The 22,279-nt window shown below is 44.9% G+C and overlaps 1 protein-coding gene across 1 annotated transcript in view; it reads left to right on the top strand.

Moving 5' to 3' along the window:
- The first annotated feature begins 268 nt into the window (after nt 1–268).
- Pptc7 (protein phosphatase targeting COQ7) overlaps nt 269–22,279 on the top strand; it is a 38,172-nt gene continuing 16,161 nt past the window's right edge. Inside the window, exon 1 of the mRNA XM_050158981.1 lies at nt 269–793. Within this exon, the coding sequence (XP_050014938.1) occupies nt 562–793 (232 nt within the window). The 5' untranslated portion in view covers nt 269–561. The remainder of the gene's footprint in view (nt 794–22,279) is intronic.

Here is a 22,279-nt window from a genome sequence, read left to right on the forward strand (position 1 = left end):
CCCCAAAAAAAAAACAGTCTACTCTTCATTCTTATTAGTTTAAGATCCTCTGGGAAATCAAAAGCCTGGATCCCAGGTAGCCAAGACTAAGGCTACTATAACTGGCTGAACTACAACTCCCAGGAGACTCTGCGCCCACACCCTTTGCGCAAGCTCAATTCCAATGACTACATTGGGCTGCGAACCAGCAGGGGCGGAGCTTGGACTTGAGCCGCGATTAGGGGGCGGGGACGGGGCGGGGCCGAAGAGGGGGCGGCGCTGCCGGCGCGGCCCGGAACACGCTAGTGGAGCGGAAGATGGCGGCGGTTGCGGCGGATGCAGCCGGGACCCCAGTTTGGCTGAGGCGGAGAAGCCGCCGGCTCTGACCTCGCTCTGGCTCCAGTGCGTGCGGCGGAGCGTGTGCGAGGCCCCGTGCGGCGGGCAGGGGCGGTGGTGGCCAGTGCGCGCCGCCCCGAGGAACGCCCCGGCGGCGCTGCTGCGGCTGAGGAGAGAGCCGGCTCCGGGCCTCGGCGTCCTCCGGTGCCCCGGGCCCCGCGCCTCCTCGGGGGGGCGGCGGCGGCGATGTTCTCGGTCCTGTCGTACGGGCGGCTGGTGGCCCGCGCCGTCCTCGGCGGCCTGTCGCAGACCGACCCCAGGGCGGGCGGCGGCGGCGGCGGTGGCAGCGGCGACTACGGGCTGGTGACGGCGAGCTGCGGCTTCGGCAAGGACTTCCGTAAGGGCCTGCTTAAGAAGGGCGCGTGCTACGGGGACGACGCGTGCTTCGTGGCCCGCCACCGCACGGCCGATGTGTTGGGTGAGTCCCTCGGCCCCGGGTCCGCCTCCTGAGGACTCCGGAGTGCGAGGCTTCCCTGCCTCCTCCGCGGAGCGCAACGCCCCGCCAAGCACCCCAAGAATCGTTTTCTGCCTCACGATCCCCCCCACTTTAGTGGTGGGGAAACCGAGGGGCAGAGCGGTGGAGCCACGTGCCCAAGGTCACCGCCTTGGGAAATGTGTCCAGTCTGTCCCGGTGCAGAGCCACACTCTTATTAGTCACAGCCCCCACGCGACCTCGTCCTCCTTGCTCGGCGACACCTGCCGGCTGCTAACCTCGCTTTGCTTCGTTCCCTCCTCCCTCTGCGCGCCCCGGGAATCCCTGCTTCTTGGCGAGCTCCTGATGCCACAGCCGGGCCCCAGCTGCGGGATCCGGAGCAGACCGAAGACAGACGGCGGGAGCCCTCAGGCCCGCTTCGTTTCCCCCCAACCCCCTCTGCCTCGACCATCTCCCGATTTTCATCTTTTTCGGGAAGGGCCTTGGGGTTGGGGGTCGACAGCTAGCCTGGTTAGAAATTCTAGCAGTGCTCTCTCCCAAACCGAATTTGTCTACTTGGGGTCACTTGGGGTGGCAGAAGGTCTCCTTGACCCAAAATAGAATGGCCGGACCTGCTTGTAGGCTGCAGCCAAGACTCGTCACAGCTTTTTAGGCCACAGGTGCTTCCTAAGACCTAAACCAGTTACACCTTGGGTGGAGGAGACAGGAGAGAGCTGTCCAAACGGCTAAACAACCCACAAGCAAGCAGAAACTTTATCTAGTGTATATGCCCTTGGAGATTTCGTGTATGCCATTAAAGCCCTTTCAGTTCATAAAGCTCTTCCTTTGAAATTGAAGGACATGCTGTCATTGGCTCTAGGTTCAAATGTCACTTTGGTTTCACTTCTCCGGTGACACTGAGTTTTTAGTTACTTAAAGTTTCATATGCTAAGACAAAATTTGACATTGGAGCAAATAATTGTTTTGGGGACACTAATTGCTTGCTGCTTTAAAAAAAAAAAAAACAACAACAGCGTTTTTTGTTACCCACTTGCTGTGTACTGGAGGCTGACCTTGAACTACTGAGCCTCCTGCCCCCACCTCCGAAGTGCTGAGGATACAGGTGTGTGTGTGCCATAACTCCCATTATTTTTTAATCAGATCTCAGAGAGCCTTCCTCAAGATTAGGTTTTGGAATTATACAAACTCACTGTGAAGTCTGTCTAGACTCAGGATCCTTCTTAAGAGGCAGCCATTAGCTGTCATTGCGAGTCACCTAGGTAGCACTTTCAGTGACCCGAGGATCTGTGCTGCCACATATTAAAATTACAGTCAGCTGTGGGCGGTTCAGTGTAGACTGCTTCCTTGGACCATGCCTGAGGTTCTGCTTCAAGACCCAGCATCACCAATAAAACGGTGTCAGGAGTTGTAGTCAGCCAACAGATTGGGAGATAGTGAGCTGGGAAGTTTCACTTGATAAAACTGAGAAGATAGTTTTTTTTTTTTCTGTGCTTGAAAAACCTATGATTTGATTGATAATTTGGGAGTATAGTAGTTTCTATTTCTAGTACCTGAGGTCTGAGAATATTGTAAGATCCCAGCAGTAAACCTTTCCTAATTTTTAAATTGCATGCAGTCCTGAGTATTGAGCTGGAATCTTGCATATCTACCCAGGGGTTGCTGTTTGTTTTGAGACAGGATCTTACTGTATTGCCCAGGGTGGCCATGTATTCCTGGCCTCAAGCAACCCTCTTGCCTTGGCCTCCTGAGTAGTCCTGTGGTACTAGGACTACAAGTGAGCATGCCATACCTGATCAGGTTGTCTCGTTGTTGGTTGTATTTGCTCTAAATTAACCACCAGTTAAGTCACTGAGAAACCATCTTGGTTATCAGATCAAGTGAAGATGTAGGGTACTAATTTGTATAATTTTTATTACAGTATGTTTTAATTTTAGCAAATGTTGTTACTATCTTACTGTACCTAATTTATAAATTATACCTTATTATAGATATGTATTTTAAAAAGAACTTAAAGGGTTCAGATACCCACTATGGGCCTTGAATGTATCCCTCAAGGAGAAAAGGGGCTACTGTATCTGAATGTATTAAATCCTTTATGCTGAATTTTAACGTGCTACTATTTTGGTATTGTGGCATATTTACAAGGATACAGAAGATAGTAGTCAGACCCTTTCTAAAAAAGCACAAACATTTCATGCTCTGGCACTCTGGCAGGAGCCATACCTGGTTTGAGGTTAAGCTTTGCAACTTAGTAGTTGATTTGTGATCTTTGGTGGACTAAGAGTTTGCCATTTCTTACCTGTAGAAGATGAAAGGAGTGGGCCATGAGACCTTGAGGCCAGGCTCTGGCAAGCCAGTCACATTTCCTGTTGTCCCTCTAATAGCATGGATTCGTATGTCATTGCCACAGATACCTTCAGCAGACTTGTTTGTATGTAGCAAAGAGCTCTAAGTTCCTGAATTACCTTGGTCCCTTCTGTGGAAGGAGCCTCTCCAGAGAAGAGGGCATAGAGGCAGGCTGGCACAGACTCTGGTCTTCAGTCCTGCAGGTAGACCTGCATGTGGCTCTGAAGGCACAGGCTTTGGGGTCTTCTTGTCTTGCAACTGGTGCCATAGGGCAGCCACACACACAGCTGCTATGTGAAGAAGAGATCAGTCAGAGTTAACAAATCATGCACATGCTCGTGCGCGCACACACACACACACACACACACACACACACACACACACACACCCTCCAAATGGTGGAGTGTATGGGAACATTGAGAGTCATGTTTTCTAGAACTGTCCTGTTGTGGAGGAGCTCTTCCAGAAAGTCATCCTGAGAGTCACCTGAAACAACTTCCTAAGCTGGTCTCACTTGATCTTTGGCAGCCATAACAGTTCATCAGCTGGTGGCCTCTGCTCTATTGACACTATCCCATCACAAGCCAGACTAATGGGAGTTATGAGCTGAATTGTATTAAAAGAAGGCAAATCTCTGTGAGTTTGAGGCTAGCCTAGTCAACATAGTGAGACCTTGTCTCCGAGACTCTTTTTTGCAGTTTGATCACTCACTGTGGGCTTCTCTTTAACTGTTAGGAATGAAAGTTAGTTTCTTTTGTATGAGAAAGAAAATATTATTTTGATTTTGATTTTTTTTTTTTAGAAATTGAAATTTGCCAGGGGTAGTGGCACATACTTTTAATCCTAGCACTGGGGAGGCAGAGGCAAGCAGATCACTGAGTTTGAGGTCAGCCAGAGCTATACAGAGAAACTATCAAAAAAAATAGTAAAAATGGAAACTGATCTGCCCTGTTAGTCATGATGAAGAGTACTTGATGCTCACACTGTTATTGTCCCCATTGGACTTCTTTTAGGAAAAATTGGCTGTGGTGGGTGAGACCAGGCACCACTCCCATCTCGTGGAAAATTGGCAAAGGCTCATTCTCTCTATTGGGCTAGCAGGAGTAGCCCACACGGGCACAAGCTGTAGGGACTTTTCTTGTTCCTTCCTCCCTGTAGCTTTGTTACTGTGCATGCTGTGTCTTCCTAGGTACACAGAATCATGAAAACTACCTGATGCCATCTCTGAGTTCCCCAAGCCACAGCAGCATCATTGAAAGGCTGTTGAGAACTTAGGACTTCAAAACCTTGGAGTTCATTTCTTTCATGTTTTGGTGATGAGCAAATAGAGGCCTTCAGATGGTTAGGTGACTTCAAAGAACCACTAGTTATCGGTAAAGACGGGCCTCTCTGCCATGCTTGGGAGGGCTGGAGAGGAGAAAAGATGGAGAGAGAGAGAATGTGAATGTGTTTGTAATTGCTTTATTCTCTCTGACTCATAACTGGAAAGCAACAAAAACTTCCCTGCATGCTAAACACATCTTGCAGAAACCATTGATTTGAAAATGGTCGGCATGGTCTGTACCATATAAGTTCTGACCTCTCAAGATTGAGCTGTGAAAGTGCTCCTAAAAAGCCGAGGGATGTTTGTTTAAGCTCAATTTAACTTGGAACATAAACATGAAAATAAAACAGTTTTGTATTCCAGCCTTTGGTTTCAAGTTTTTACTGGGCCAGGATTCTGAAGTGTTTCTGTGAGTCTTGCCAATCTTAAAAACATTCTTTGGGGTGGTGGTGTTTGTAGGTTTTTTGTTTTTGTTTTTTATTTTTGTTTGTGTATGTTTTAATTTTAAAGAAGATTTATGTTGTGTGTTTGTGTGTTTTGCATGCATGTATGTACCACATGCATGTCTAGTGCCCTTGGAGGGGATTAGGTTCCCTGGACTGGAATTCATGAGCTGCCACATGAGTGCCAGTAGTCAAACCTGGGTCTTCTGCAGGGGCAGCCTGTGCTCTTGACTGCTCAGCCATCTCTTTACCCCTGCTTCTGTTTTTGAGACAGGGTCTCACTATTATATAGCCATGGCTGACCTAGAACTCACTGTGTAGACTCAGAAGAGATCCACCTGCCTCTGCTTCCCTAGTGCTGGGATTAAAGGTGTGCACTACCATGCCTGGCTTTTGAATTTTAAGGTATGAAGATAAGGTGAGCTACATGTAGAGCTGGATTGGGTTTGATGTGTCTGAGTCTGAGCTGCACTTTGTATAAGTGGTCACTGGGAGAGTGCACTGATTCCAGCGCCTCAGGGAGGCTTCTCTGGAATCTCAAGTCCTGCCAGGAAGTCTGTGTCAGTTTATAGCCACGACTTTCTTTTTTTTTTTTTTGGTTTTTCGAGACAGGGTTTCTCTGTGGTTTTGGAGCCTGTCCTGGAACTAGCTCTTGTAGACCAGGCTGGTCTCAACTCACAGAGATCCGCCTGCTCCTGAGTGCTGGGACTAAAGGCGTGCGCCACCACCGCCCAGCTAGCCTTGATTTTCTAAAAGTCAAATAAGCCTGTTGATGATGACCTTGAGTTTTTATTGTTTTAAGCGGGACTGGGAAGATGGCTCAGTTGGTAAAGGTGCTTGTCATCAAGCCTAATGACCTGAGTTTGGGCCTCAGGACCTACATGGCAAAAGGAGACAACTGATTCCTCAAGCTATCCTTTGACCTCGACACTCTAGCCCCATAATACATTGAGTTGCAAAGTCACAGTATGATATTCACCCTTTAAACATGTATACTCAGTTTTTAAATCCAGAAGGTTGTACAGCCTCACCTACCGTCTTGAGTCTAGAACCCGTTCCCTGCTCCTCCCCCCAAAAGCATGCCATTTGCAGTTGTTCTTGTGAGTGTTTCTTAGCCCTGGTAGTAGCTTGTAGATTCTCTGGATTTGCCTGTTCTGGGTGTTGTATGTAAATGGATTCCTAGAGGATGTAGCTTGTGCTGTTTCCCTTCACTTAGCTTTTCTTCTTTTTTTTCCTCCTTTTGTTTGTTTGTTTTTGAACTGGAACTCACTACACAGACCAGGCTGGCCTTGAATTTACAGACTTCCACCTGCTTCAGTCTCCTAAGTGCTGGGATTAAAGGCATGGGTCACCACTGCCTGGCTCACTTAGCTTATTTTCAAAGTTCAAGTTAGAGAATGTGTTAGTACTTCATCTTTTATGATGGCTGCATAAAATTGTATTTCAGGGATCAACAACCCCATTTGTTGGTATCTGTGGGTATTTTTACATACTGGCTATAGTAAATTATGTTTGACATTTTTGTATATAAAGTTTTGTGTGAGTAGGTGTTACATTATTTTGGAGCGTGTGTGACCATTTACTGTATAGTCCGGGCAGGTCTTGAATTCTCAGTAGTTCTTCTGCCTCAGCCTCTTAAGTGCTGGGATTGTAGGCATGCACTTGGCTATGCTCATGTGTTTTTAATCTTTTCAGGTATATGCCTTGGATAGATGATAAATTGGTATAGTTTGAATATATAATTATTTTATATAAAGAAAATTATCTTTAAATTGCAATAATTAAATATACAAGGTTTGAGATTAATCAATACTTTAAGTATACCTGATGTTATAATCTATATATTTTCAAGAGAAAAACGTCAGCTGGGCTTAGTAATACACACCTTGAATCTCAGCACGAGAGGCAGAGGCTGGAGGATCTGAATTTGAGGCCAGCCAGGCCTATGTAGTGAGACCCTGTCTCAAAGAAAAAGAAAAGAGCGTGAACTATTAAGAAGTGTGAGAATGTGGTCTTAGAGGAAGGGCTGGTGAGGGCTGACTTTGCAGATACCGTTGGAAGATGACAGGTTTGATGTAGAGACTGTTTGCTGTGCCCTGCGCCTCCCCGCCCTGCTGTGTAGATGAGTTATACTTTGTGTAAGGGGTTTATGAGGTGCCTTCACTTTCACCATTGCCTTCAGCTATTTTTCCTGTTCACCAGTTTGTAATCTGGAAATTTGGGGCTCAATTTGACATTGTCCTGACTTTCACTTTTCCCTCAAGGCATTAGTAATCTCTAGAGGGCTCTGGATGGGTCTTTCTGCAGAGTAAACCACTGGATTTTAGAAGTATAAATGCTTATACTTTTTAGATGGATGTTTCAGAGGGTTGTTAAATCCCAAGGAAAAGTAGGGTGCAGATGGGTTCCTGCTGGGGAGGGATTTGGGGTGGGAGGAGGCTGTCCCTGAACTTCAGCGTGGTATCATGAAACTAGGCAGCATGTAATCTGAATGTCTGTAGCAGTGTCCAAATGGACTTGGTGCTGGTGTGTGGCTTCGGGAACACTACATACACCAGGTCAGAATGTGACCTACAACCATGTCCTCTGGCAGATCAAACACTTGTCAACTTCAGGCTAAATGCCAAGTTCCTTTCATGTAGTTTCTCCAATGTCTTTTCTAAAGGTCTTTTCTCAGGCTGTGCCTAGGCCATAAGATTAGAATACTCAGGAAATGTTTTGGGAAGGGAAGTTCACGGTATTTTATTTCTGAAGAAGTTGGGTGAGTTTATCTTTTAAAATCTGTGTTAATGTCCCATCATTTTGAGAAGTGATGTGTGGCATGTAGGGCACTGCTGCTGTTAGGAGCATTTATGAGTGTGAGCTTCATGTCCTCACTGTTGCTAAAGTTATAAAGTCAATCATAAGTCCAGAGCCTTCGCAAAGGCTGAAGAGGTCACAGCACTGATGACAGGCAAGACACTAGTCACTTGGACTTGAGCTGGCCTTTTGATTTACTAAAAGAGGTGCTGAGTGCTTCCATAAGATCCCAAGCAGGATTTGGTGGTGCACTGGAGGAGGAAACAGGTCCTTTTGTGTGAGGAGTGAAGGAAGACCTCACTTTGTCACTTGTGTCTTTTTCACATCTGACTTCGGAGTCTGCCGCCTCTCCTCAAAGCAGCACTGGAGATGGCAGATCACTTCCCTTGCTCTTTTGAAATGTGCACAGCTCCAGACAGCTGCACTAACCCGTCTCCTTCTATGGTTCGTCTGTAAAGCTGACAAATCAAGGAGGTTCAGTACAGTTAGTGTTAAAGACTGAACCTAGGGCTCAGTTGCACTGATAAGTGCTTTGAAATGAGTGTTTCTGTTTTGTGCTTGTAAAATAACACCTGCTCAGAAGACTCCTGCGTAAAACACCTTTAGCATATACCTTGACTGTAATCAGCGTGATGTCCTCTGGCCTTTGTACATATAAGTGTGTATACCCTTTTGAGCAGTGTTGTTAGCTGTGATTTAATGTGGATGTTTCTATACTGACGAGCAAAGTTCATCACATTTCCTGCCTTATGCGCTAGAACTTACTGAATTGGCCTTCAACTTTCAGTTATTTAGGTTGTACCTATTGTCCTGTTGTAAAGTGACAGTGAGGTGAGCCTCTCTTTGCATTGGAATAGCTCCTAAGAGCTTACTCCTTGAGGAACTCTGCAGCAGGCCAGTAGTGCAAGGGTCTGTGCACATAGCACCTGGGAACCTTCCAGAAAGATTGCATGTTTGATGCTCATCCAGGTGCTGAGGATACTTTCTCCAGTAAGCTTCATGTCAGTCTGGAAGGTGTTACACTTAATATATATGTATATACCAGGCTCTCCACAATTTCTATCTGTTCTTGGTGTGAATCCCAAGGACTGCCAAAAGACTGCAGCTTTGCCAGAGTCCACAAAAGTGGCTTCCTACAGAATAGGTTGTAGTGGGTCGAGGAATGTACAGACTGTTTTGTTGACTGCTTGTTTTGACTTTTCGAGGCTACCATCACCTAGCATGTTTTCGTTTTCTGACTTCCCAGAATCATTTCTGCACATCATCATTTGAGGTAGCTGCTGAAGGTTGGCTGCTCTGAATGAGGCAAACAGAAAAGCGCTTGTGTTTTCACTTCAGTGTTTGGACAGCAGCTCCGGGTCAGGCTTGAGCTGTTCCCTAAAACCTGGACTTGAGCTTTGGCCACTACTGGGTAATAGGTCTCAGAGGTTCCCTTTGAAATGAGGTCTCACCAGGGATGCACCTCTCACAGGGTACTGTGTCTTTTTTGGTGATGTGTGATTTCAAATTCAAAACTGATTGACCCATGTTCTCTTAGTGGAGAAAAGCTGTTCAGCATTTTAGCTAAGTCAAGTCATTTTTTACTCTTCTGAGTTGTTGACACTTCTCTGAAAATATGACTATGTGACAAGCGCAAGGGATACTTGTTGGGAGCTAAAAACAAAGCCTTTGCCTCCAAAGTAGTTCCTGCAGTAAATAAATATGAAGCTGTATGTGAAACAGGATGACTAGGTTTGTTCGCCTCTTGCCGTCTGAGGAGTTTCTAAACAGTTTCATACTGTGCCAGTATGCTTTGGAAGCCTGGAATCAGCTCCTCCCCTTTTCTCCTGGTTGTGAAGCTCCTCACTCCAGAGGCAAGCAGCATTATGTTGAAAAGAATGCTTTTACTGGGCTGGGAAGATGTCTCAGCAGTTTAGAGCGCTGGCTGGTCTTCCAGAGGATCCAGGTCCAATTCCCAGCACCCACGTGGCAGCTCACAACTCTCTCTGATTCCAGTTCCAGGGGATTCAACACCCTTACACAGATGCACATGTAGGCAAAACACCAATGCAAAGAAAAAAAAATAATGCTTTTATATATACAAGCAAGTAAGGATGGCCTGTGCATGGAAGGATTTTGTTTACAGGGCTACATGGGTATGGCAGTGTGGGAACAACAGATGGATGCTTTGGAATAGAATAGGTAGGAGCTGCTGAAAAAGCTGAGCTCCAAAGGGCTGTATCCAGGACAGTTGGAAGGAGCTGGGTGGGCTCCTGGCGGTGCAGACAGAATCAGCAGAAGTTAGTGACACAGGACACCGAGGAGGAAGGAATAGAAGGGAGCTGGGTTGGCACCCAGCAGATTCTCAAGGTTTCTACTCTGGAAGTGCATGCTAAAGGCTGCTTGTGACAGGCTGGGATGTGCAAGGGGAATGGCCAAGTTTGGGAATGAAAAGTGGGATTGCTTAGTGACCTTTGGAGGCGGGATCTCTGGGCTTGTGGAATGCTGAGTCCTGGAACAGCAACACCTGTGAGAGTCACCTATGCTGTGCAGGCATAGAAAGGGGGTCAGGGCTGTGAGGGACATCTCAGCCTGCATTAAGGCTTAGGAACTGCTGGGCCAGGTGTTGGCCAGACACAGAGGGGGAGGGTCTGTGAGATGATGTTAGCATTCATTGAAGTTATGAAAGTGACTGAAGAAAATGGTTAGCCCTTTGTATATTGCTCATCGTCTAAAATTCCCATTTAAAACAAGCCCTACACAGTAGACAACATGTGCCAGAGACACTTGTTAAATGAAGTTGCTTCTGGAGAAAAGCCAGTCCATTTCTTCGAAGTGTAGGTGCACCGTTTTGTTCATTGTACTCTTTGCAGACAAATAAATGCTTCTTCCTTAGTACTTGTAAATGTCACTGTTGAATTTTTAATGAGCTATTGAATGACAAGCATGGGGAGTTGACTGGAGAACCAAATGATCTGCTCACTCATTTTTATACATTATCTGTAAGTGAACATTGTCTTTTGGTTGTGACCACAGACCAGTGTCTGGAGAGCTGGTGGCTTACAAAAATCAGAAAAGCTCAACAAAGTCCAAACACTCCCCTGGTTGCTGTAGACTGTGCTGGCCTCTGTGCTGCTCATCGCTGGCTCCTTTTTTTTTTTTTTTTAAATCTTTATTACTACTTTATGTGCAAGGGTATTTCGCCTGTGTGTATGTCTGTACCTGGTGCCCACATAGGCCAGAAAAAGGTATTGGATCTTCTGGGTCTGGAGTAATAGATGGTTGTGAGCCACCATGTGGATGCTGGGGATCAGACCTGGTCCTCTGGAAGAGTAGCCAAGTGCTCTTAACCACTGAGCGTCACTTCCAGTTCCAGTTGTTTCTTTTTAAAATCATCTTCCCTTTTGGCTGTTCTAGGGCCCCAAGCCTTGCCGTGCTTCACAGTGCTCTGCCTCTGCGCTACAGTCATCCCCACTTGTGTTGATGTGTTTGTTTGAGACAAGACCTGACATATCTCAGGCTGACCTTGAACTCTTTATGAAACCAAGAACAACCTTGAATGCAAGATTTTTCTGCCTTCTTCCTCCCCAAGTGCTGAGATTACATGTGTGCACCCTAATATCCAGAAGCTGGCTTTTCTCACAGAGCTAGTTGTGAGCAGTACACACTGTGAGCCTGCGTTCTGACAAGCAAGACAGTGGAGTTCCCTGCTGACTTTGGACAGCCAGGGTAGGAGACTTCTCCTATGAATGAAGTGGGTGAGGCTGGTTCTGGACTAAATTTTAGCTGGAGTTTCTCAGAGCTCTCTCAGAGCCTACCTTGGCCCCACTGTCACTTACAGGAGACCGATGGTAACTTCTTTTATGGAGTTGGTTTTTGCTAAATCTCAGTACTGTGCAGGTGTCAGCTCTGCCTAAGCTACTAGGACAAAGCTCTTGATTGAGACAAATAAGAGCCTTGTGTTGGCTTTGGTGGCAGCAGATCTGCCTTCCCTCCAGGGGAATCTCCTGAGTGCCTGGCTCCTGTGCTGCATTATTGGGCTGACTAATAGTGAGAGGTTCTTGGCATGGGTGCAGTAGGCATTTACCTAGAGGCCAAGTTTCTGCACATGGGACTCTCTCCCTGAGCTTCTCTGACTTGTGCTTTAGTTTATCACTGGGTGAAAATGGCAGGGAACTCCTCAGCATCTTTCTAACTCAGGGTTCCATCCTTCAGGTTCATTTTAGACGCTTTCCCATACCTTCCGTTAGATCATAATCTGTTCAGGATTTTGTTTTAGTTTTGCTTTTTGAGGCAGGATCATGTAGCCCAGGTTAACTTCGCCTCTAATCCTAGCATGCTGGAAGCAGAGACAGGCAGATCTCTGTAAGTTTGAGGCTAGTCTGGTACACACAAAGAAACTCTGTCTTGAAAAACCACCACAAAAAAAAAAAAAAAAAAAGAAAGAAAGAAAGAAAGAAAGAAAGAAAGAAAGAAAGAAAGAAATGAAAAGTGTATCTTCACCCATCCCATGTCAGGCTTCTTTCTGTGGAGACATTTTCTTAATTGACAACCGCTCTTCTCAGATGGTTTTAGCTTGTGTCAAGTTGACATCAAACTATCCAGCCCAGACAATTCAGTGTTTAAGAGCACTTCACTGCTTTTGTAGAGGATCTGAGTTCTGCGTTCTGTTTTTAGCACCCACATTAGCTCACAGCTGCTTGTAACTCCAGCTCTAGAAGATCCTACCCCCTGTTTTGGCATCTGAAGGTACCTGCATACATGTAGTATACATAGAGACACATATACAGATAAATAAAATGAAGATCTTAAAAAGAAAACCATACGAAGAAGGAGAAGGAGGAGAAGGAGAAGGAGAAGGAGAAGGAGAAGGAGAAGGAGAAGGAGAAGAAGAAGAAGAAGAAGAAGAAGAAGAAGAAGAAGAAGAAGAAGAAGAAGAAGAAGAAGAAGAAGAAGAAGAAGAAGAACTGACTCACTTCCTGGCTGCTCTGAGGTGCTCACTTACTGCAACAATGAAATGGATGCATGTTGGAGTTGGGCCGCCCTGCACATGGCCAGCCATTGGAGAAGGATGCTTTGAGGGCAGCTCTACAAGGGCTGCCTGCCTGGGTGTTCAGCCTCACCCAGGGGATGCTGTTCTGGTCAAGCCCCGCTCTTCATTTTACAGGAGATACTGGAATCAGGTTAAACATACATGGTTTTGTGAGGTGTTCTGTTTTCTGTTGTTGAGTTGGACAGGTGAGGCGGGAGGATTGATTGAGCATTAGGGCCAGCCTGCCAGACTTTGATGTACAGGGTTGGGAGGAGGTAAGGGTTCACTTATTAAGGGCCAGTGGTCTAGATCTAATCTTACCAATTAAAAAGAGAAGGAAAACCCTTCTCTCTGCCTAAGGGGCTAGTGCAGGTAGATACATGCCACCCAGAAAAGTAACCAATGGACAGCTCTTCCAGAGGCCCTCCACTCTGAACATATGCTTCCTCTAGTTCCGAGATTGTTGCTCACAGCACTTCGCATTAGAGAAGATTGTGGTGCAGGCCAGAAAAGAATGAAGTGGCTTCGGAGAGACAGCCTTCAGCTCTGAAGTTTGTGGAGGAAATCTGGTCAATGATTTTTTACCAACTCTGGAGGTTACCCGTTCCCCAAGCTGTAGTTGGCACTTGAGCCAGAGTAGATCATTTCCCAGTAAATCTTTGCCTTTTTTTTTTTTTTTTTTTTTTTTTAAATGTATCCCTGGTTATCCTGAAACTTTCTATGTAGACCTGGCCTTCAGGTCTGGCCTCACAGAGATCCCAACTATCTCTGCCTCCCAAGAACCGGGATTAAAGGCATGTGCCACCACACCCAGCTGCTCTTTTCTTTTTCTATTCTTCTTTCTTTCTTCCTTTCTTTCTTTCTTTCTTTCTTTCTTTCTTTCTTTCTTTCTTTCTTTCTTTCTTTGTTTCTTTATTTTCATTTTTCTTCTTTTTTTGTTTTATTTTTATTATTTGTCTGTATGTGTGTGAGAGAGAAAGAGAGACAGAGACAGAGAGAGAATGAGGATGTGCATGATATAGTAAGGGTGCCCCCTCTGAGACCAGAGAAGTGAGATCCCCTTGGAGCTTGAGTTATAGGTTGTAATGAGCTAAAGTTGAGACCATGTCTCAAGAAATAAGAGGAACTATTATTCTCCATCTTATTTCTTGAGACGTGGTGTACTACGTTAGCCTCTTGCATGTACACATGCACACGCACACACACATACACATGCACACACACACACATATGTGCGCAGAAGTTATTTCTAGTTTGTCTTCACACTCTTGCTTCCTAACCCTCTTTTCAGCACTTTTTACTGCTTTTAAAAACAAAGTAGCTGACCAAAATAATGAAGAAAGGTAGGTGTGTGTGTGTGTGTGTGTGTGTGTGTGAGAGAGAGAGAGAGAGAGAGAGAGAGAGAGAGAGAGAGAGAGAGATTACAAAGTAGTCTCATGTTTACTGAGCTAACAAGAAATAGGTGGCTATTTTGTTTGTTTTTTTGTTTTCCCAAATTCTGAAACCTAAAGTAGACCATTGGTTCTTGCCTGAATCTTTTTGCTTGTTGCCCATTTCCCTGGGCAGCCTATTTTCTCACAGGATCGACCCTTTCTTTCTACCTTTCAGCTTGATCTTACCTGTTCTGCTTAGAGATCTAAAGAGCTTGATGGAGGCCCAGTCTCTGGAGGCAAAAGACACAGGTTTCGTTGTGATTAACGCAGAGTGGTTGCTTTGGGGAATCTCAGTGCAGAGGGAATTCCTGGCTTGTTGAGGCAGGCAGAACATTGTAATCCCTGTAATTTCTCCTCTAGAGAACTGAGGACTGTTCGTCAAAGCAATCACATTGTGAGCAGCTTGATGGTTGACTATATGTGTGTGTGTGTGTGCATATATATATATATTTTTTTTTAAAGTAATCTTGCTCTTTTTCATTCCCTTTGGGATAACCTTTTGCAGACACATTTCCCAGTCCTGAGTCACAGGGGAGTATTCCCCAATGCCCTAATAGTTGAAGCTACAGAAATGTTGCTGTAAATATGACCTGTTCCTGTTGACACAGAACCAACTATGTGCTTCTGTCTATCTCATTTCCTTCTGACCGTAGTCTTTGTGTTGTGGTGTCCTGTCAGCGTTGCAGGAGAGCAGTGGCTCGGATGAGAGCCTTGGTCTCTATACAAGTGCTGTAGCACTTGAAGAAGCCATGCTAAGTGCTGTCTCAGTAGATGCACCCTGCTTGTGAGCAGCTCCTGCGGAAAGCTCCTCAGCTAGGGGCTTAGTTCATCACGCAGGAGTTCCCCTTCATTAGTAGCACTCATGTCCAAGTCACATGAGAAAACCAATCCAGGAGAAGCAACTTGCTTCTATGGAGTTTGAGGAGCCCATGTCAGTGAGCCACCCTCTGAAGGGTGATGCTACATAATTTTTCCAGTTTTGTCATCTCCTGTATTAAATGTGTTGTGATGAAGAAGAATGGCCATGTCTCCTTCACTGGTGTTTATATCAGAACTGGGATTTAGTATTCTCTAGGTGTTGTGGTCCAGAATGACCTTATAAATAACCGCAGGTCAGTCTAGAGTTGCATGTGAGAGGGAATGTCAGAAGCTCCATGCTTAAGAGAGCGTAGCGCTCTTTTTGTTTGTTTTTTGTTTTTCCAAGACAGGGTTTCTCTGTGTAGACCAGGCTGGTCTTAAGTTTACAGAGACCCGCCTGCCTCTGCCTTCCGAGTGCTGGGATTAAAGGTGTGTGCCACCACTGCCTGGCAAGTGTTTCACTCTTTCAGAGGGCCCAAGCTTGGTTACCTGCCCCAGTATTGAGTGGCTCACCACCAACTATAACTCCAAGGGATTCTGATACCCTCTTCTGGACTCCTCAGGTACCTACACTCATGTGGCACTGGTGCATGTGTGTGCGCATACACACACACACACACACACACACACTCATACAAACATGGACATCTTAAAAAAAACACAACATGCACCTGCCATGGCTGGGAGTGTGGGTCACTGTTGGAGAAACTTCACTAATGGCAGCTTAGCTTAGGAGCCTACCCAGGGTCTGTCTGCCTTCTGCAGCTTCACAGTTAGGTAGCCATGTGCAGCTGGAGAGATAGGATTTTAAAGTTCCACAATTTGAGTTTATTTATCAAACCTATCTTCCTTGGACTTTTGCTCAGAATAAAACTGTTATATGAAATTAAAGATGAAAAACTGAGTGATTATTTTACAATAAAGAAAATCTTTGCCTCTCTGTGGTGCTGAGGGCACAGGCATGTGGAACTTACATTGTGCAGCTGTGCTCCATCCCAGCCCTCCAGCTCTATTTTTATATGGTTGTAACTGTGGCAAAGATAGAAGCATGGTAATTTTAAGAAATGAAAATTATTGCTTAGAATTCTACTTATAAAAGCAATTAATTAGAGCAGAACAAAGAACGATTTGATAAGGAAAGGGGAGAAAGAACTCCTGGGAGTGGGAGGGGCTCCAAGAAAGGAGTGCTCACAGTGGACACCTTTAGATAATGAGAGGTCGGTCGGCAGAATTGGCTTTGCTGCTTGCTTAGTTTTTATTTCTCCACTTTAGGAAAACAGTGTATGGAAGACTTTATTTTATGTGCATTGGTGTTTTTGCCTGAATGTATGTTCTTATGAGGGTATTGGATTCCCTGGAACTGGAATCACATCGTTGTGAGCTGCCATGTGGGTGCCAGAAGTTGAACCCAGGTCCTCTGCAAGAGCAGTCAGTGTTTTTAACCACAGAGCCATCTTTCCATCTCCAACACTATGCTTTTGAAAACTTCTAAGATCTGGGTCTTTCCCCTCCCTCCCTCCCTCCCCCCCTCTAAGATTTATTTATTTATTATTCAGTGTTCTGTCTGTCAAGCAAGAAGGAGGCACCAGATCTCATTAGAGATGGTTGTGTGGTTGTGAGCCACCATGTGGTTGCTGGGGATTGAACCTGGGTCCTCTGGAAGAGCAGCCAGTGCTCTTAACAGCTGGACCTTCTCTCCAACCCCAAGGTCTAGGTCTTATAAGTGGCTCTTGCCTGTAGTTTCTGGCACTCAAGAGGTCTGACCAGAAAGAGGAGGGTTGCTTTACTTTCAAGGCCAACCTCAGGTACAGAGAGACCCTGTCTCAAGCCAAACACAAGTTTAAAGCCATAAGTAGTTTGTAGTTGGTTGGTCATTTCAACTCAGGACATAGTGGTGTAACTAGAGGACTTTCTGTGCTCTGTAGTCTCTTCTCAGACTTTTGCTCAGCTGTTCTGATACGTAGACATTATCTTCATCTAATAATAGTTGTAATTGGATTTGGGGTCAAAGGAAACACTTGAGCTAGCTGTGTGCTCAGTGAACATTACTACTGGAGACATAAGATGATTACAGTGAATTAAAGGCAGCTTCTAAATTCCATGGCAACTCTTCAGGTAGCATTAAAGACCATTTTCGCTATAACTCAGCCTATCTTCTCAGCCTTTCTTTGCTGATAGATATTAAGTACAGACTGGATACATAATAGTCCCTTGAATTCAGTAGGTCATGATTGTCATTTGTTACCTAAAGTAAGATACAGCCCACAGGTGAGCTGTTTGGCCAGGATTCTCAGGATTCCTAAAATAGAAGTACTTTGAGTACACACCTCGCAACCCCTTCCTGTTTACTCTGACCCACCACTGTGGTGTCAGATCTCATCCACCTCAGTGCCTAACTTTATGTAGACACATCCACACAGATGCCTGCTGACCTGGGGTTCAGCACACATCCCAGGTGAAATGAGAATCTTACACTGGCATCTCCACATTATTCTAGCTGTGCACTGGCCTACATAGCAAGTTCTAGGACATCTGGGACTACATAGAGAGACCCTGTCTTAAACAAACAAAACCCCAAAAACCTGTTGATACATGGGTTTTCCCATGAAGTCTTGACCCAGGGCAGAGTGCTCTTTCTGTTGAATTAGAGGCATTCCTGTTAACTACTGAGGAGAACTGGAGGGCAGAAGCGCAAGTCTGTTCAGGATGCATTATGGATGCCATTCTAAGTGTTCTCATCTTGGTTACTGTAAAAAAAAGGGGGGGGGTAGAATATTCCTGAACTGACACATACTACTGTGCCTTGGTGGTTGTGGTCCCCAAAAAGCAGCAGAATCCGAAAGCTTTTCCCTCTCTAAAGGAGACGATGTCCACGGATATCTTGTCAGAAGCCCTTAAACAAGGAAAGTGAGAGGCCCAGGACCAGTGCAGCCAAGCTCTACTGTGTTGTTCCTCCATGTGTCCTGTAACACAGATGCTGACATTGCTCTGAAGAAACAACACACATAGAAAAATAAGGAGGCTGCAGAAGATGCTAAATTTTTGATCAAGAAAACGAAGGAAGCCAAAGAAAATACCAAGAACAGATTACCAAGAGATGGAGGCTATCCTTCCTGAATAAGTCTTTGAGTCACAAGTAAATGATCAGGCTTTGGGGGGGGGGGAGTGGAGATAGAGAGCCATCAAGATGGCTCAGAGGGCAAAGGTACCGACCACCATGAATAATGGCATGATCCCTGGGACACATGTTGGGGAAGGAAAACACAGACTTCCACATCTTATTATTTGACTGACATACATATACTTTGGCAAGCCCATGTCCTTCCCCCCCTTCAAAATTAATAAAATTTAGACCAATATAATAGTTAATTTTATTTAATATATTTAATTAACACATTAGACTTAAAATATTTCTGTAGCAAATTTCTAGTGCTTTGTAGCAAACCCCTAAGGCCGCTGTACAGTGTTTTTTTAAAGCAATATCTTTAATTTTCAACATTTTAATTATTTATTTATTATGTATGCAATGTTCTGTCTGCATGTATGCCTGCCCACCAGAAGAGGACACCAGGTCTCATAGATGGTTGTGAGCCACCATGTGGTTGCTGGGAATTGAACTCAGGACTTCTGGAAGAGCAGCCAGTGCTCTTAACCTCTGAGCCATCTCTCCAGCCCTGTACAGTGTCCTTATAGTCCGGACTGTTACATTTCAAAGCAAGCAGATGTCTGCACACTCGGTAGTCACATGGAGGATCAACTCCCTGTGAGACAGGTCCCTTCCCATGTCCTTCTCTGCCTTTGAAAATTAGAGGATCCTCTAGAGGCAGCCGGATGCCACTTTTAAAGAAGGCCTATAAACATTCCCCATTCATGCTAGGACCCCAGTCATGATTTCTAGTGCAGGTTCACTGGGCTGTCACACACTGACCGCGGCTGCCGCTTTTTGAAATACAGTGCTGAAATCTCTAGTGGTCTTCAGGAATTTTTCCAGGTCACAGTTTTGGGGTTTTGCCTTTTATATATGCATTTCTAAATAGCTACTTTATTTCAGGCATGGTTCACCTTCTCTTTGTGGTCTGAAGTTTCAAATACACATGTGGTGCAGGTCATTCTGGCCCTGCACCCACCTCTTCCCCTTCTAGATCTGAGTGAATTGCAGGTGTAAACTAAGGCTCCCCCCTCCTTGTTTTATTGGAAATTGGAAGCGCTGTTTGAGTTTCTTTTTTCCCTCAAGAGATTGAGCCTGTGGCATTTTGCCTGGGATACTTGTCTGTGAAAGGTGAACAGGTGCCTAGGAGATTGTGCTGCTCCAGGAGAGGCCTGTCTGCTGTGGAAGGGCTGTCCAGTCACTCAGCTTCTGGTGTGTATTTTCAGCTAATTGTGGTTGTTGGACCAGAGACTGGTTAAGAAAAATTCTTTCCCTGAGCAGGCAGTAGAGAATGCATGATTCATCATCAGATGGTGTGCCTGGGACTGTAATCTCGGATTCTGTGTTTTATCATAAATTGTTACATTTAAACCTTGTGAAGCAAGAATTCCTCAGAAGTATTTCAGTAAGCATTCTTCTTTTCTCTGTCCTTCTCAATGCATGCCTGCTTGAAGATCAGGGTAATAAAATGTGCCATTGGCTCCTGTGAGGAGTGTCTTGTGGCTCCAGATGCTAAGTTCATGGATTCTCACTGGGGCGGCAGCTCATGCTGAACCAGACTTCCATGTAGCAGGCACAAGGGCGGCTTTTCTTTAGCTTTGTTACTGTTGCTATTATTTTACTTAATCTTGATGATGTGGAAATCTTCCGGTATATCAAGGTAGAGGTGAGTGCAATTCTCATTCAACTTCATCAACAATTCATGACCAGGCTTGACTTCTCTCTCCTCCATTGCCTGTAGCTCCAACCCCAGTTATTTTGAAACAGATGCCAGGCTTCTAGCATACTATCAGCTGGTTTGGAGTTGCTGCTGTGGTCTTCCTTCTGCCTCCTTTTACTTTCTTGGATGTGTTTTGTCTCTGTTGACAACCACTGCTACCAGAGAGTTTCCTGTATCTATCAGTTTTGTCCAAGTATGTTTTTTAAGGATGCCTGTGAAAGTTAAATGTACAAAAATGTAAATGTTTTATTGGGAAGTGGGGGACTGTGTTTCATACTCAGAAAGTGTTGGATTTGGGCCAGGGATGTAGCTAGATGATAGAGTACTTGAGCCTTACAATATAAATAAATAATTAAATATGAAAGAAATAAAAAGCCTACCCATTTCTTCGTGTGTGTGTGTCTAGCCCAGACAGACCTCAAGCTCACTGTCCAAGCAAAGTTGGCCTTGAATTCTTGGTTTCTCACTTCTCAAATGCTGGGTTTATGGGTATGTGCTATTGCTATCATGCTTGACTTTTTAAAAATGTTTATTTATTAGTTCATTTATTTATTTGTGTGTGTATTTTTGGAAATGTGTATGCCACAGCATGTACATGTGGAGGTCAAAGGATAACTTGCAACAGTTTTCTCTCCTTACCTGTCAGTCCCTAGGTTCAAATTCTGCCCAGCCATTATCAGCTCAGCCATCTTGTTTGCCGCTCCCCCTTAAATTTAAAAGTAAAATCTTGGGAACTAGGGAGATGACTCTGTTGATAAAGTATGCACTGTGTAAGCATGAAGACCTGCATTTGATTGGCAGCACCCACATAAACTCTAATGTAGTGTGCACTATAATCCAGTGCTCCAGTGCTGGGAACAGGTGCTAGAAGGATTCTTTGGGCCTTTCAGGCCAGACACTTCAGCTGAGTCAGTGAGATCAAGATTCAGTGAGACATACTATCTCAAAAAATAAGGTGAGGGCCTGCAAGGTGATTCAGCAGGTCAAGAAAGGTGCTTTCTGTGCAAGCCTGGTGACCCGTGTTTGAGTCCCAGCAGCCACATAAGGTGGATGGAGAAAACCAGCCTAATGAGTTTGTTCCTTGACCTCTACATGGGTACTAAGGCACACCTTTCTACACTAATACATTGGTATGATGATGATAAGGTGGAAAGTTGTTGACCTCTGGTCTTCACAGACATATGCACACACATATGAACACATAATAAGATAAAGCCATGGCACATGCTTTGTTAAAGATAAAATTCAAATAATATCAAATGGTATAATGTTAATTTTTGTGGTTCTGGGATTGAACCCAGTGTTTCACACATGCTAAGCAGGTGCTCTTCCCATTGAACTGTACCCTCAGCACCCCCAGACATTCTTTCTGGAACAACTGTTGTTAGTATTTTTTTACAACTCCTTCCAGAACAGCCATTTAAAGCCTTAATAATGTGTATTTGTCTGACATTTTTCTGTTTCTTTAATGCCAGTAGGCAGAAATTGATTTTAACTTTGGAAAGAGCAAGAAGTGTGTTGTTTTGCAAGGGGTGAGATGAGAGATGGTACAGTATTAATGTTCAGGTTCTATTGACGGAACATTAGTCTCCTGTTGCTGATAGGAGCACTGAGAAGACTGTGCTCACTGGCAGCCCCCTGCACCTGTGGAAGTCCACATTAGTATCATCCAGTAGAAATAAATATAATGTGACCCACATATGTGATTTTTAACTGTCCTAAGAGAAAGTGAAATCAGTTTCAATAGTGCATTCTCTTTAGTGAATTCTACCCAGATTGTTATTTGTACAAAGTACTAGGTGTTGAGTTCAGGGTCTTGTGAGTGAGCTATAGCCCAGCCCACTTTTGACTTCCTATTTTGAAACAGAATCACTACATTGCCCAGCCTGACCTGCACTTACAGTCTTCCTGAGTAGCTGGAATTATAGGCCTGTACTACCCGGCCTGGCTCCCAAAATACTATTGGAGGATCTGGTCAGTATAAAGTAATGAGAACATTTTCCCTTGTTCATACTAAGGTTTCAGAGCCCACTCATAGGACAACTCAGTGTGGATCAGCTTGTCTCCAGAGTTCCCTGAGTACTCATGGTCTGGCCAGCTAGCCCTGTACAGGGCTTGTTTTGGTTTTTTTTTTGTTTTGTTTTGTTTTGTTTTGTTTTCCTGCAGGAAGAGGAAAAGGCTGGAATGTGGTTTCCATTTTCTTTATTTTTTGATGTAGCATTATTTATGTGTGTATTTCTTGCTTCTAGGGTTTGGTTATGTGTGCATGAACATTTGTTCTGGCTCTGCTTTTGTTCCTTGTCTGATTGCCAGCTCTGGCCCAATGTTATCATTAACATTGCTACTCAAAGAAAAGGCCAAGCTGGGTGGTAGTGGCGCACACCTTTAA

The sequence above is a fragment of the Alexandromys fortis genome, unplaced genomic scaffold (assembly GCF_014885135.2).
Source record: "Alexandromys fortis isolate MF-2015 unplaced genomic scaffold, M_Fortis_MF-2015_v1.1 scaffold_90, whole genome shotgun sequence".
Taxonomy (NCBI): Eukaryota; Metazoa; Chordata; class Mammalia; order Rodentia; family Cricetidae; genus Alexandromys; species Alexandromys fortis.